At 35.2% G+C, this 14,439-nt stretch overlaps 1 protein-coding gene across 2 annotated transcripts in view; it reads right to left on the bottom strand.

Annotated features, from left to right (window-relative positions):
* Positions 1–1,480: 1,480 nt before the first annotated feature.
* pank2 (pantothenate kinase 2) overlaps positions 1,481–14,439 on the bottom strand; it is a 31,039-nt gene continuing 18,080 nt past the window's right edge. For both annotated transcript variants that reach the window (XM_061886185.1, XM_061886186.1), the window contains 3 exons: positions 14,163–14,288; positions 5,755–14,097; positions 1,481–4,599 (listed from right to left, as the gene is read on the bottom strand). In XM_061886185.1, the coding sequence (XP_061742169.1) occupies positions 14,047–14,097; positions 14,163–14,288 (177 nt within the window). In that variant the 3' untranslated portion in view covers positions 1,481–4,599; positions 5,755–14,046. The remainder of the gene's footprint in view (positions 4,600–5,754; positions 14,098–14,162; positions 14,289–14,439) is intronic.

Below are 14,439 nucleotides of genomic sequence, written 5' to 3'. Positions count from 1 at the left end.
AGATCCACTATGGACTGGACTCTCACTATTATGTTAGATCCACTATTGACTGGACTCTCCCTATTATGTTAGATCCACTATGGACTGGACTCTCACACTATTATGTTAGATCCACTATGGACTGGACTCTCACTATTATGTTAGATCCACTATGGACTGGACTCTCACACTATTATGTTAGATCCACTATGGACTGGACTCTCACACTATTATGTTAGATCCACTATGGACTGGACTCTCACTATTATGTTAGATCCGCTATGGACTGGACTCTCACTATTATGTTAGATCCACTATGGACTGGACTCTCACATTATTATGTTAGATCCACTATGGACTGGACTCTCACACTATTATGTTAGATCCACTATGGACTGGACTCTCACACTATTATGTTAGATCCACTATGGACTGGACTCTCACACTATTATGTTAGATCCACTATGGACTGGACTCTCACTATTATGTTAGATCCACTATGGACTGGACTCTCACACTATTATGTTAGATCCACTATGGACTGGACTCTCACACTATTATGTTAGATCCACTATGGACTGGACTCTCACTATTATGTTAGATCCACTATTGACTGGACTCTCCCTATTATGTTAGATCCACTATGGACTGGACTCTCACACTATTATGTTAGATCCACTATGGACTGGACTCTCACACTATTATGTTAGATCCACAATGGACTGGACTCTCACACTATTATGTTAGATCCACCATGGACTGGACTCTCACTATTATGTTAGATCCACTATGGACTGGACTCTCACACTATTATGTTAGATCCACCATGGAGTGGACTCTCACTATTATGTTAGATCCACTATGGACTGGACCTTCACACTATTATGTTAGATCCACTATGGACTGGACTCTCACACTATTATGTTAGATCCACTATGGACTGGACTCTCACACTATTATGTTAGATCTGTCACGCCCACAATATCATGTTTTGTTTTGTTTTTTGGACATTCAGTTCTTGCGTTTGCACTTCCTTGTTGTCTCAGTTTCCATAGTAACTCATTAGTTTCCGCCTTGTCTCCAAGTCACAATTCTCACACCATTATCATAGTCATTATTTAAGCAATTCTGTTTCTGCCTTCGTCCTGGCAACTTTACCTACCTTACCTGTACATACCTCCATGTTCCCATCTGCTTCATGCCATGTGATGTTGTTCATTTTGTCCACGCCCCCCAAGTTTGTTGTTCATGCCACAGTGCAAGTGTTTTTGTTCATGTTTATAGTTAGCAGACTTTGTGTTAGTTATTTGTTTTTTGTAGCTAAGTATTTGTTCTCCGCCATTGTGCGCGCCTTTTGTTTATCTTGTTGTAGTCTGTTTGTGTAGTAATAATTAAAAATGTTTGACTAGATCCACTATGGACTGGACTTTGTAATACCGCATATTGGCCCGAATTATACAAATAGTGTACCTAATTAACGCGAAAAAGGACTAAAACAGCGTAAAAAGTGGTAACATTTATTAGGAAATAATGGCCTTTCACTGCCAAATCTGAAATAGAAATAAAAGCTCTCGTCTTTTAAAAGTCACAGTAAAAAAAAAAAAGCGATTGTCGCTGCAAATAAGCTGCAAGCATCAGGCAGGCACTTAATTAACATTTGAAGATAAAAATGCTGTTACCGGGACAACGCGTAAAACCGACAGTGTGTGTGACACACACACACACACAAAAAAACTGAGCGTGAGGAGGACCAGGTAACCGTGACGACCGCAGTAAGATAAAACCATGTGAGAAGACGCATCCAGTGTCTGGTGGACTCCTTTTGGCGGATCCTGTTCTGTGTCCTTGGTCTTATTTGGGAGGAGGAAGAAGTGTCATGGCTGACCTTTGTTTGCTACACTTGATGGTGATGACTGTTGTCAATCAAAGACCAGACCAGGTGGGTCCAGTGTGTCCTGGGGTCCAGTTGGCCACGCAAACTTGTCCTGGTCCTGGTCTAACTATTCTAGGTTTTAAGTTATCAACGTGTTATTAATCATAAATCGACCAGAACTATGTCAAAATCTCCCCAAACTTGTCCTATTCATTTGTGCTGGAAAAATTTTCATTTGCGCTTTTACGGGTTTTAAGTTAACGTTTTGTGCTAACGTGTTATTAGCATGACTAGACCCTATGTCAAAATTTTCCTACCGCATTAGTTTGTGCTACAAATATTTAAATTTGCGCTTTTATGGGTTTTAAGTCAAAATTTTTATGTTAACGTGTTATTAGCATGACTAGACCCTATGTCAAAATTTTCCTACCGCATTAGTTTGTGCTACAAATATTTTAATTTGCGCTCTTATGGGTTTTAAGTCAAAATTTTATGTTAACGTGTTATTAGCATGACTAGAACCTATGTCAAAATTTTTGTATCCCATTTGTTTGTGCTGCAAAAATTTTCATTTGCGCTTTTACGGTTTTTATGTTAACGTGTTATTAGCATGACTAGACCCTATGTCAAAATTTTTCTACCCCATTTGTTTGTGCTTCAAAAATTTTAATTTGCGCTTTTACGGTTTTTAAGTTAACGTTTTAGCAGCATGACTAGACCCTATGTCAAAATTGTTGTATCCCATTTGTTTGTGCTTCAAAAATTTAAAATTGCGCTTTTATGGGTTTTAAGTCAAAATGTTATGTTAACGTGTTATATTAGCAGGACTAGACCCTATGTCAAAATTTTTGTATCCCATTTGTTTGTGCTTCAAAAATTTTAATTTGCGCTTTTTTGGGTTTTAAGTCAACATTTTATGTTAACGTGTTATTAGCATGACTAGACCTTATGTCAAAATTTTCCTATCCCATTCGTTTGTGCTGCAAAAATTTTCATTTTCGCTTTTACTGTTTTTAAGTTAACGTTTTATTAGCTTGACTAAACCCTATGTCAAAATTTTTCTACCCCATTCGTTTGTGCAACAAAAATTTTCATTTGCACTTTTATGGGTTTTAAGTCAACATTTTATGTTGACGTGTTATTAGCATGATTAGACCCTATGTCGAAATTTTCCTATCCCATTCATTTGTGCTGCAAAGATTTTAATTTGCGCTTTTATGGGTTTTAAGTCAAAATTTTATGTTAACGTGTTATTAGCATGACTAGACCCTATGTCAAAATTTTTGTATCCCATTTGTTTGTGCTGCAAAAATTTTCATTTCCGCTTTTACGGTTTTTAAGTTAACGTTTTATTAGCATGACTAGACCCTATGTCAAAAATGTTCTACCCCATTTGTTTGTGCTTCAAAAATTTTAATTTGCGCTTTTACGGTTTTTAAGTTAACGTTTTATTAGCATGACTAGACCCTATGTCAAAATTTTTCTACCCCATTCGTTTGTGCAACAAAAATTTTCATTTGCACTTTTATGGGTTTTAAGTCAACATTTTATGTTAACGTGTTATTAGCATGATTAGACCCTATGTCGAAATTTTCCTATCCCATTCATTTGTGCTGCAAAGATTTTAATTTGCGCTTTTATGGGTTTTAAGTCAAAATTTTATGTTAACGTGTTATTAGCATGACTAGACCCTATGTCAAAATTTTTGTATCCCATTTGTTTGTGCTGCAAAAATTTTCATTTCCGCTTTTACGGTTTTTATGTTAACGTGTTATTAGCATGACTAGACCCTATGTCAAAATGTTCCTATCCCATTCGTTTGTGCTGCAAAAATTTTAATTTGCGCTTTTACGGTTTTTAAGTTAACGTTTTATTAGCATGACTAGACCCTATGTCAAAATTTTTCTACCCCATTCGTTTGTGCAACAAAAATTTTCATTTGCACTTTTATGGGTTTTAAGTCAACATTTTATGTTAACGTGTTATTAGCATGATTAGACCCTATGTCAAAATGTTCCTATCCCATTCATTTGTGCTGCAAAGATTTTAATTTGCGCTTTTATGGGTTTTAAGTCAAAATTTTATGTTAACGTGTTATTAGCATGATTAGACCCTATGTCAAAATGTTCCTATCCCATTCATTTGTGCTGCAAAAATTTTAATTTGCGCTTTTACGGTTTTTAAGTTAACGTTTTATTAGCATGATTAGACCCTATGTCAAAATGTTCCTATCCCATTCGTTTGTGCTACAAAAATTTAAATTTGCGCTTTTATGGGTTTTAAGTCAACATTTTATGTTAACGTGTTATTAGCATGACTAGACCCTATGTCAAAATTTTCCTATCCCATTCGTTCGTGCTGCAAAAATTTTCATTTTCGCTTTTACCGTTTTTAAGTTAACGTTTTATTAGCATGACTAGACCCTATGTCAAAATTTTTCTACCCCATTCGTTTGTGCAACAAAAATTTTCATTTGCACTTTTATGGGTTTTAAGTCAACATTTTATGTTGACGTGTTATTAGCATGATTAGACCCTATGTCAAAATTTTCCTACCGCATTAGTTTGTGCTACAAATATTTTAATTTGCGCTTTTATGGGTTTTAAGTCAAAATTTTTATGTTAACGTGTTATTAGCATGACTAGACCCTATGTCAAAATTTTTGTATCCCATTTGTTTGTGCTGCAAAAATTTTCATTTGCGCTTTTACGGTTTTTATGTTAACGTGTTATTAGCATGACTAGACCCTATGTCAAAATGTTCCTATCCCATTCGTTTGTGCTGCAAAAATTTTAATTTGCGCTTTTACGGTTTTTAAGTTAACGTTTTATTAGCATGAATAGACCCTATGTCAAAATTTTCCTATCCCATTCGTCTGTGCTGCAAAAATTTTAATTTGCGCTTTTACGGTTTTTAAGTTAACGTTTTATTAGCATGACTAGACCCTATGTCAAAATTTTCCTATCCCATTCGTTTGTGCTGCAAAAGTTTTAATTTGCGCTTTTACGGTTTTTAAGTTAACGTTTTATTAGCATGACTAGACCCTATGTCAAAATTTTTCTACCCCATTTGTTTGTGCTTCAAAAATTTTAATTTGCGCTTTTATGGGTTTTAAGTCAAAATGTTATGTTAACGTGTTATATTAGCAGGACTAGACCCTATGTCAAAATTTTTCTACCCCATTCGTTTGTGCAACAAAAATTTTCATTTGCACTTTTATGGGTTTTAAGTCAACATTTTATGTTAACGTGTTATTAGCATGATTAGACCCTATGTCAAAATTTTCCTATCCCATTCATTTGTGCTGCAAAGATTTTAATTTGCGCTTTTATGGGTTTTAAGTCAAAATTTTATGTTAACGTGTTATTAGCATGACTAGACCCTATGTCAAAATTTTTGTATCCCATTTGTTTGTGCTGCAAAAGTTTTCATTTGCGCTTTTACGGTTTTTATGTTAACGTGTTATTAGCATGACTAGACCCTATGTCAAAATGTTCCTATCCCATTCGTTTGTGCTGCAAAAGTTTTAATTTGCGCTTTTACGGTTTTTAAGTAAACGTTTTATTAGCATGACTAGACCCTATGTCAAAATTTTTCTACCCCATTTGTTTGTGCTTCAAAAATTTTAATTTGCGCTTTTACGGTTTTTAAGTTAACGTTTTATTAGCATGACTAGACCCTATGTCAAAATTGTTGTATCCCATTTGTTTGTGCTTCAAAAATTTAAATTTGTGCTTTTATGGGTTTTAAGTCAAAATGTTATGTTAACGTGTTATTAGCAGGACTAGACCCTATGTCAAAATGTTTGTATCCCATTTGTTTGTGCTTCAAAATTTTAATTTGCGCTTTTATGGGTTTTAAGTCAACATTTTATGTTAACGTGTTATTAGCATGACTAGAACCTATGTCAACATTTTTCTACCCCATTCGTTTGTGCAACAAAAATTTTCATTTGCACTTTTATGGGTTTTAAGTCAACATTTTATGTTAACGTGTTATTAGCATGATTAGACCCCATGTCAAATTTTTTGTACCCCATTTGTTTGTGCTTCAAAAATTTTAATTTGCGCTTTTATGGGTTTTAAGTCAACATTTTATGTCAACGTGTTATTAGCATGACTAGACCCCATGTCAAAATTTTTGTATCCCATTCGTTTGTGCTACAAAAATTTCCATTTATGCTTTTCAGTCAAAATTTTATGTGGACGTGTTATTAGCATGACTAGACCCTATGTCAAAATGTTCCTACCGCATTCGTTTGTGCTACAAAAATTTTAATTTGCGCTTTTATGGGTTTTAAGTCAACATTTTATGTTAAAGTGTTATTAGCATGACTAGACCCTATGTCAAAATTTTTGTACCCCATTTGTTTGTGCTTCAAAAATTTTAATTTGCGCTTTTATGGGTTTTAAGTCAACATTTTATGTCAACCTGTTATTAGCATGACTCGACCCTATGTCAAAATTTTCCTATTCCATTTGTTTGTGCTTCAAAAATTTTAATTTGCGCTTTTATGGGTTTCAAGTCAACATTTTATGTTAACGTGTTATTAGCATGATTAGACCCTATGTCAAAATTTTCCAATCCCATTCATTTGTGCTGCAAAGATTTTAATTTGCGCTTTTATGGGTTTTAAGTCAAAATTTTATGTTAACGTGTTATTAGCATGACTAGACCCTATGTCAAAATTTTTGTATCCCATTTGTTTGTGCTGCAAAAATTTTCATTTGCGCTTTTACGGTTTTTATGTTAACGTGTTATTAGCATGACTAGACCCTATGTCAAAATGTTCCTATCCCATTCGTTTGTGCTGCAAAAGTTTTAATTTGCGCTTTTACGGTTTTTAAGTTAACGTTTTATTAGCATGACTAGACCCTATGTCAAAATTGTTGTATCCCATTTGTTTGTGCTTCAAAAATTTAAATTTGTGCTTTTATGGGTTTTAAGTCAAAATGTTATGTTAACGTGTTATTAGCAGGACTAGACCCTATGTCAAAATGTTTGTATCCCATTTGTTTGTGCTTCAAAAATTTTAATTTGCGCTTTTATGGGTTTTAAGTCAACATTTTATGTTAACGTGTTATTAGCATGACTAGACCCTATGTCAAAATTTTCCTATCCCATTCGTTTGTGCTGCAAAAATTTTAATTTGCGCTTTTACGGTTTTTAAGTTAACGTGTTATTAGCATGACTAGACCCTATGTCAAAATTTTCCTATCCCATTCGTTTGTGCTGCAAAAGTTTTAATTTGCGCTTTTACGGTTTTTAAGTTAACGTTTTATTAGCATGACTAGACCCTATGTCAAAATTGTTGTATCCCATTTGTTTGTGCTTCAAAAATTTAAATTTGCGCTTTTATGGGTTTTAAGTCAAAATGTTATGTTAACGTGTTATATTAGCAGGACTAGACCCTATGTCAAAATTTTTGTATCCCATTTGTTTGTGCTTCAAAAATTTTAATTTGCGCTTTTATGGGTTTTAAGTCAACATTTTATGTTAACGTGTTATTAGCATGACTAGACCCTATGTCAAAATTTTCCTGTCCCATTCGTTTGTGCTGCAAAAATTTTCATTTTCGCTTTTACCGTTTTTAAGTTAACGTTTTATTAGCATGACTAGACCCTATGTCAAAATTTTTCTACCCCATTCGTTTGTGCAACAAAAATTTTCATTTGCACTTTTATGGGTTTTAAGTCAACATTTTATGTTAACGTGTTATTAGCATGATTAGACCCTATGTCAAAATGTTCCAATCCCATTCATTTGTGCTGCAAAGATTTTAATTTGCGCTTTTATGGGTTTTAAGTCAAAATTTTATGTTAACGTGTTATTAGCATGACTAGACCCTATGTCAAAATTGTTGTATCCCATTTGTTTGTGCTTCAAAAATTTAAATTTGTGCTTTTATGGGTTTTAAGTCAAAATGTTATGTTAACGTGTTATTAGCAGGACTAGACCCTATGTCAAAATGTTTGTATCCCATTTGTTTGTGCTTCAAAAATTTTAATTTGCGCTTTTATGGGTTTTAAGTCAACATTTTATGTTAGCGTGTTATTAGCATGACTAGACCCTATGTCAAAATTTTCCTATCCCATTCGTTCGTGCTGCAAAAATTTTCATTTTCGCTTTTACCGTTTTTAAGTTAACGTTTTATTAGCATGACTAGAACCTATGTCAACATTTTTCTACCCCATTCGTTTGTGCAACAAAAATTTTCATTTGCACTTTTATGGGTTTTAAGTCAACATTTTATGTTAACGTGTTATTAGCATGATTAGACCCCATGTCAAATTTTTTGTACCCCATTTGTTTGTGCTTCAAAAATTTTAATTTGCGCTTTTATGGGTTTTAAGTCAACATTTTATGTCAACGTGTTATTAGCATGACTAGACCCCATGTCAAAATTTTTGTATCCCATTCGTTTGTGCTACAAAAATTTCCATTTATGCTTTTCAGTCAAAATTTTATGTGGACGTGTTATTAGCATGACTAGACCCTATGTCAAAATGTTCCTACCGCATTCGTTTGTGCTACAAAAATTTTAATTTGCGCTTTTATGGGTTTTAAGTCAACATTTTATGTTAAAGTGTTATTAGCATGACTAGACCCTATGTCAAAATTTTTGTACCCCATTTGTTTGTGCTTCAAAAATTTTAATTTGCGCTTTTATGGGTTTTAAGTCAACATTTTATGTCAACCTGTTATTAGCATGACTAGACCCTATGTCAAAATGTTCCTATTCCATTTGTTTGTGCTTCAAAAATTTTAATTTGCGCTTTTATGGGTTTTAAGTCAACATTTTATGTCAACCTGTTATTAGCATGACTCGACCCTATGTCAAAATTTTCCTATTCCATTTGTTTGTGCTTCAAAAATTTTAATTTGCGCTTTTATGGGTTTCAAGTCAACATTTTATGTTAACGTGTTATTAGCATGATTAGACCCTATGTCAAAATTTTCCAATCCCATTCATTTGTGCTGCAAAGATTTTAATTTGCGCTTTTATGGGTTTTAAGTCAAAATTTTATGTTAACGTGTTATTAGCATGACTAGACCCTATGTCAAAATTTTTGTATCCCATTTGTTTGTGCTGCAAAAATTTTCATTTGCGCTTTTACGGTTTTTATGTTAACGTGTTATTAGCATGACTAGACCCTATGTCAAAATGTTCCTATCCCATTCGTTTGTGCTGCAAAAGTTTTAATTTGCGCTTTTACGGTTTTTAAGTTAACGTTTTATTAGCATGACTAGACCCTATGTCAAAATTTTTCTACCCCATTTGTTTGTGCTTCAAAAATTTTAATTTGCGCTTTTACGGTTTTTAAGTTAACGTTTTATTAGCATGACTAGACCCTATGTCAAAATTGTTGTATCCCATTTGTTTGTGCTTCAAAAATTTAAATTTGCGCTTTTATGGGTTTTAAGTCAAAATGTTATGTTAACGTGTTATATTAGCAGGACTAGACCCTATGTCAAAATTTTTGTACCCCATTTGTTTGTGCTTCAAAAATTTTAATTTGCGCTTTTATGGGTTTTAAGTCAACATTTTATGTTAACGTGTTATTAGCATGACTAGACCCTATATCAAAATTTTCCTGTCCCATTCGTTTGTGCTGCAAAAATTTTCATTTTCGCTTTTACCGTTTTTAAGTTAACGTTTTATTAGCATGACTAGACCCTATGTCAAAATTTTTCTACCCCATTCGTTTGTGCAACAAAAATTTTCATTTGCACTTTTATGGGTTTTAAGTCAACCTTTTATGTTAACGTGTTATTAGCATGATTAGACCCTATGTCAAAATTTTCCTATCCCATTAATTTGTGCTGCAAAGATTTTAATTTGCGCTTTTATGGGTTTTAAGTCAAAATGTTATGTTGACGTGTTATTAGCATGACTAGACCCTATGTCAAAATGTTTGTATCCCATTTGTTTGTGCTTCAAAAATTTTAATTTGCGCTTTTATGGGTTTTAAGTCAACATTTTATGTTAACGTGTTATTAGCATGACTAGACCCTATGTCAAAATTTTCCTATCCCATTCGTTCGTGCTGCAAAAATTTTCATTTTCGCTTTTACCGTTTTTAAGTTAACGTTTTATTAGCATGACTAGAACCTATGTCAACATTTTTCTACCCCATTCGTTTGTGCAACAAAAATTTTCATTTGCACTTTTATGGGTTTTAAGTCAACATTTTATGTTAACGTGTGATTAGCATGATTAGACCCCATGTCAAATTTTTTGTAGCCCATTTGTTTGTGCTTCAAAAATTTTAATTTGCGCTTTTATGGGTTTTAAGTCAACATTTTATGTCAACGTGTTATTAGCATGACTAGACCCCATGTCAAAATTTTTGTATCCCATTCGTTTGTGCTACAAAAATTTCCATTTATGCTTTTCAGTCAAAATTTTATGCGGACGTGTTATTAGCATGACTAGACCCTATGTCAAAATGTTCCTACCGCATTCGTTTGTGCTACAAAAATTTTAATTTGCGCTTTTATGGGTTTTAAGTCAACATTTTATGTTAAAGTGTTATTAGCATGACTAGACCCTATGTCAAAATTTTTGTACCCCATTTGTTTGTGCTTCAAAAATTTTAATTTGCGCTTTTATGGGTTTTAAGTCAACATTTTATGTCAACCTGTTATTAGCATGACTAGACCCTATGTCAAAATGTTCCTACCGCATTCGTTTGTGCTAAAAAAATTTTAATTTGCGCTTTTATGGGTTTTAAGTCAACATTTTATGTTAAAGTGTTATTAGCATGACTAGACCCTATGTCAAAATTTTTGTACCCCATTTGTTTGTGCTTCAAAAATTTTAATTTGCGCTTTTATGGGTTTTAAGTCAACATTTTATGTCAACCTGTTATTAGCATGACTAGACCCTATGTCAACATTTTCCTATTCCATTTGTTTGTGCTTCAAAAATTTTAATTTGCGCTTTTATGGGTTTCAAGTCAACATTTTATGTTAACGTGTTATTAGCATGATTAGACCCTATGTCAAAATTTTCCTATCCCATTCGTTTGTGCTGCAAAAATTTTCATTTGCGCTTTTACGGTTTTTAAGTTGACGTTTTATGGTATTAATGTGGTCCATCCATCCATTTCCTACCGCTTATTCCCGTTGGGGTCGCTCGTGCCTATCTCAGCTACAATCGGGCAGAAGGCGGGTTTAAACCCTGGACAAGTCGCCACCTGCTATTAAACATAAATAGACACCTACTTAGCCAATACCTGCCCAACTTGTCCTATTAATTTGTGCTGGAAAAACCTTATTTTTTGCCGTTACGGTTTTTAAGTTAACGTTTTTTAAATCTTCTTATCCCATTCGTTTGTGCCGCAAAATTTTTCCTTGTGCTTTTACTTTTTTTAAGTTACTATTTTACAGTATTATTGTGTAATTATTGTGGTAAGCAATCATAACTTTGTGCCGCAAACATTTTTGGTCAAACTGTTATAGTTTTAAGTAAAAATGTTTCCTTTTGTGCTTTTACTTTTTTTAAGGTACTATTTTACGGTATTACTGTGTAATTATTGTGGTAGCAATCATAACTTTGTGCCGCCAACATTTTTGGTCAAACTATTATAGTTTTTAGGTTATTAAATGTTTTATGGAGCTTGTTATGAATACAAATGTAACAGTTTGTGGAACGCGCTCCCTGACCACCTGAGGGCACCACAGACTGCGGATGGTTTTAAAAAAGGGTTAAAAACCCTTCTTTTTAAAAAAGCATTTTTTTTTAGATATGATAGCTATTAGGCTGCTCTAGATTTTATTTTTATTCTCTTTTTTTTTTTAATACAGTGCAGATACGGTGAAACAGGGGTTAGTGCTTGTGCCGCACAAAACAAAGTTCCTGAGTAGTCCTGAGTTCAATCCAGGGCTCGGGATCTTTCTGTGTCGAGTATGAATCCAAATTTAACAGTTTGTGGACACGCTCCCTGACCACCTGAGGGCACCACAGTGGATGCTTTTGAAAAAAGGGTTAAAAACCCTTCTTTTTAAAAAAAACTTTTTTTTAAAGATATATGCATACTAGTTCTAGCTATTAAGCTGCTCTAGTTAGGGTCCTTGGCCCATGGCAAAGGACTCCATAGGAGTCCTTTGCCATGGGCCAAGGACCCTATTGAAACTGTGTTTTGTTATTATTCCGCACCTACGCGCTGTAATTTGACCCCCTTAACATGCTTCAAAACTCACCAAATTTGACACACACGTCGGTATAGCAAACCTTCCCAACATATTGAGCAACCAATCCCCCAAAATGAAAATTGCGCTCTAGCGCCCCCTAGGAAAAAATTACAGACAAAACTGCATGTAACTTCTGTTAGGAATGTCACAGCGACATGAAACAAAAACTCCTATGTAGGTCTGACTTAGACCCAATTTTCATACACTCACTTCTTTCAGCAAAAATCTACAGGAAGTTGGCAAGAACCCCTTCAAAATAAATTTTTTGCTTTGCGCTGTAATTTGACGCCTTTAAAATGCTTCAAAAGTCACCAAACTTGGCGCACACATCAGGACTGGCGAATATTGCGATCTAACGGAAAAACCAAACCCCAAAACTCAAAATTGCGCTCTAGCGCTATTTTTGAATAAAACACAGAAAAAACGGCTCCTAGGAAGAAAACACAGACAAAACTGCTTGTAACTTCCGGTAAGAATGTCGGAGAGACATGAAACAAAAACCTCTATGTAGGTCTCGCTTAGACCTACATTTCATAGATTGACAACCCCCAACAAAAATCAACAGGAAGTTTGCAATCCCCCCTTCAAAACAAAAGTTTTGTAAAAACCGGTCACTTTTCTTCAAACAGTATCTCCTCTGAGTGCGTTTGTTGTTTTGGCTTCAAACTCGCACAGGAGAGAGATTGAACTCCTGTGATTAAAAGTATAGAACAGAGTTTTGATAAGTTCTCAGGTTTTGATTTTACGCGCCTTCAAAGAACCCCTGTGCAAAGTCTCCAAAAAAATGTCCTTTTTGCCTCTTTGAGCTGTTATTTGACCCCCTTAAAATGCTTCTAAACTCACCAAACTTGACACACATCAGGTCTGGCAAAAATTGCGATCTGATGAAAAAACCTAACCTCAAAACTCAAAATTGCGCTCTACCGCCCCCCTAGGAATACAACACGGACAAACTGCTCCTAGGGAGAAAACACAGACAAAACTGCTTGTAACTTCCGGTAGGAATGTCAGAGACATGAAACAAAAAACACTATGTAGGTCTCACTTAGACCTACATTTTAATAATTAACATACTTTAGCAAAAATCAACAGGAAGTTTGATATTTTCACTTCGATACAACAACTGCATTACTTTCACAATGCATTAGATTCTCAAAATAGTGGCTCCAAGGCGTCTTCTAACGCTTATCCGGCCGTGGGTCTCGGGGGCAGCAGCCAAAGGTGGACCCGACCAACGCTGCTTGCAGCTCTAATTATTATTATTATCATTATTAAAACTTGATAGTTGTTTTTTTTTTGCAGCACAAACGTATAGGACCGTTTTGGGGAGATGTTGACATAGTAGTTATGCTTAATAACATGTTGATATAAAACCATAAACAAACAAAATTGCGGCTAGTTGAACAGCAATCGTGTTCCCATGTTTAGTTTTTACTAATTGGTCTTTATCTAGTCTGCGCTTTGTGTTATTATTATTGTTGGCTTTTATCTAGTTTGCACTTTGTCTGTATTATCATTATTATCGACTCATTTTTGCCTTATTTTTTTTATTTTCCTTTTTTAATGATGTTGGATCTGTGTTGTTGTTGTTGGGGACGAGTGTTGTAAATGAGTTTTGGCGAGTACAAACACTATAAAGCAGACATTGGATAACTTTCCGATGTCTATGTTTTTTGTATCCGTCCCTATTTCAAATAAACCTTAATAATAATTGTGCAGCATTAACGAGTGAGACAATTTTGGGGATATTTGCTAAATAATGAATGATCAGCGCATTTTGCCGCCTGTAATAACTTAGCATATTTTCACCTTTCAGCATCTTTAATCTACGAATCGTATCAAGGTGGACCTCGGTCATTTCTCTGGACCCGGTGGTCCTGGCGGGGGATCGTTAGGACACCCCTGCCGGGAAGCGGGACCTGGGTCACCTTTCCCCCTGATGACTGTGGACCGTATAGAGTATAAAGTGCTGGGTGGAGGACCTCCTTCCAGAAGCCTCAGGACGGATGCAGCAGCTCCAGGAGTGCTCCCACGGCTCCAAAGTAACCCTGGAGACCAAGGGCAGACCAGTCAGGCGTCACCGAGGGGAAGTCCGGGCGGCCATGTTGCTCACCTCGTGGCGCAGGAAGAGAGCCTTGAGTTGACCTTTGGACCAGTAGTCCATGGCGTAGGCCAGCAGCTTCATGGAGAGCGTGTTGACTCTCAGGAAGTTCCCCACAAACACCACGCGCTCGATGTTCTTCAACGGCGAGACAGTGGTTATTAAGCCCCGCCCATTTGTTCACCACTTAAGTTGCAAGACGCCCATCTCCGGGCGCCCTCATAGCCCTGTACAATGCTGCTTGATCTAGACGCCACAAGGCAGCACAGTAAAGAGGCTGAGGGCGCGC

The sequence above is a fragment of the Nerophis ophidion genome, linkage group LG24 (assembly GCF_033978795.1).
Source record: "Nerophis ophidion isolate RoL-2023_Sa linkage group LG24, RoL_Noph_v1.0, whole genome shotgun sequence".
Taxonomy (NCBI): Eukaryota; Metazoa; Chordata; class Actinopteri; order Syngnathiformes; family Syngnathidae; genus Nerophis; species Nerophis ophidion.
The sequence above is the reverse complement of the archived record's forward strand: the minus strand, read 5'-3'. Positions and strand labels throughout refer to the sequence as shown.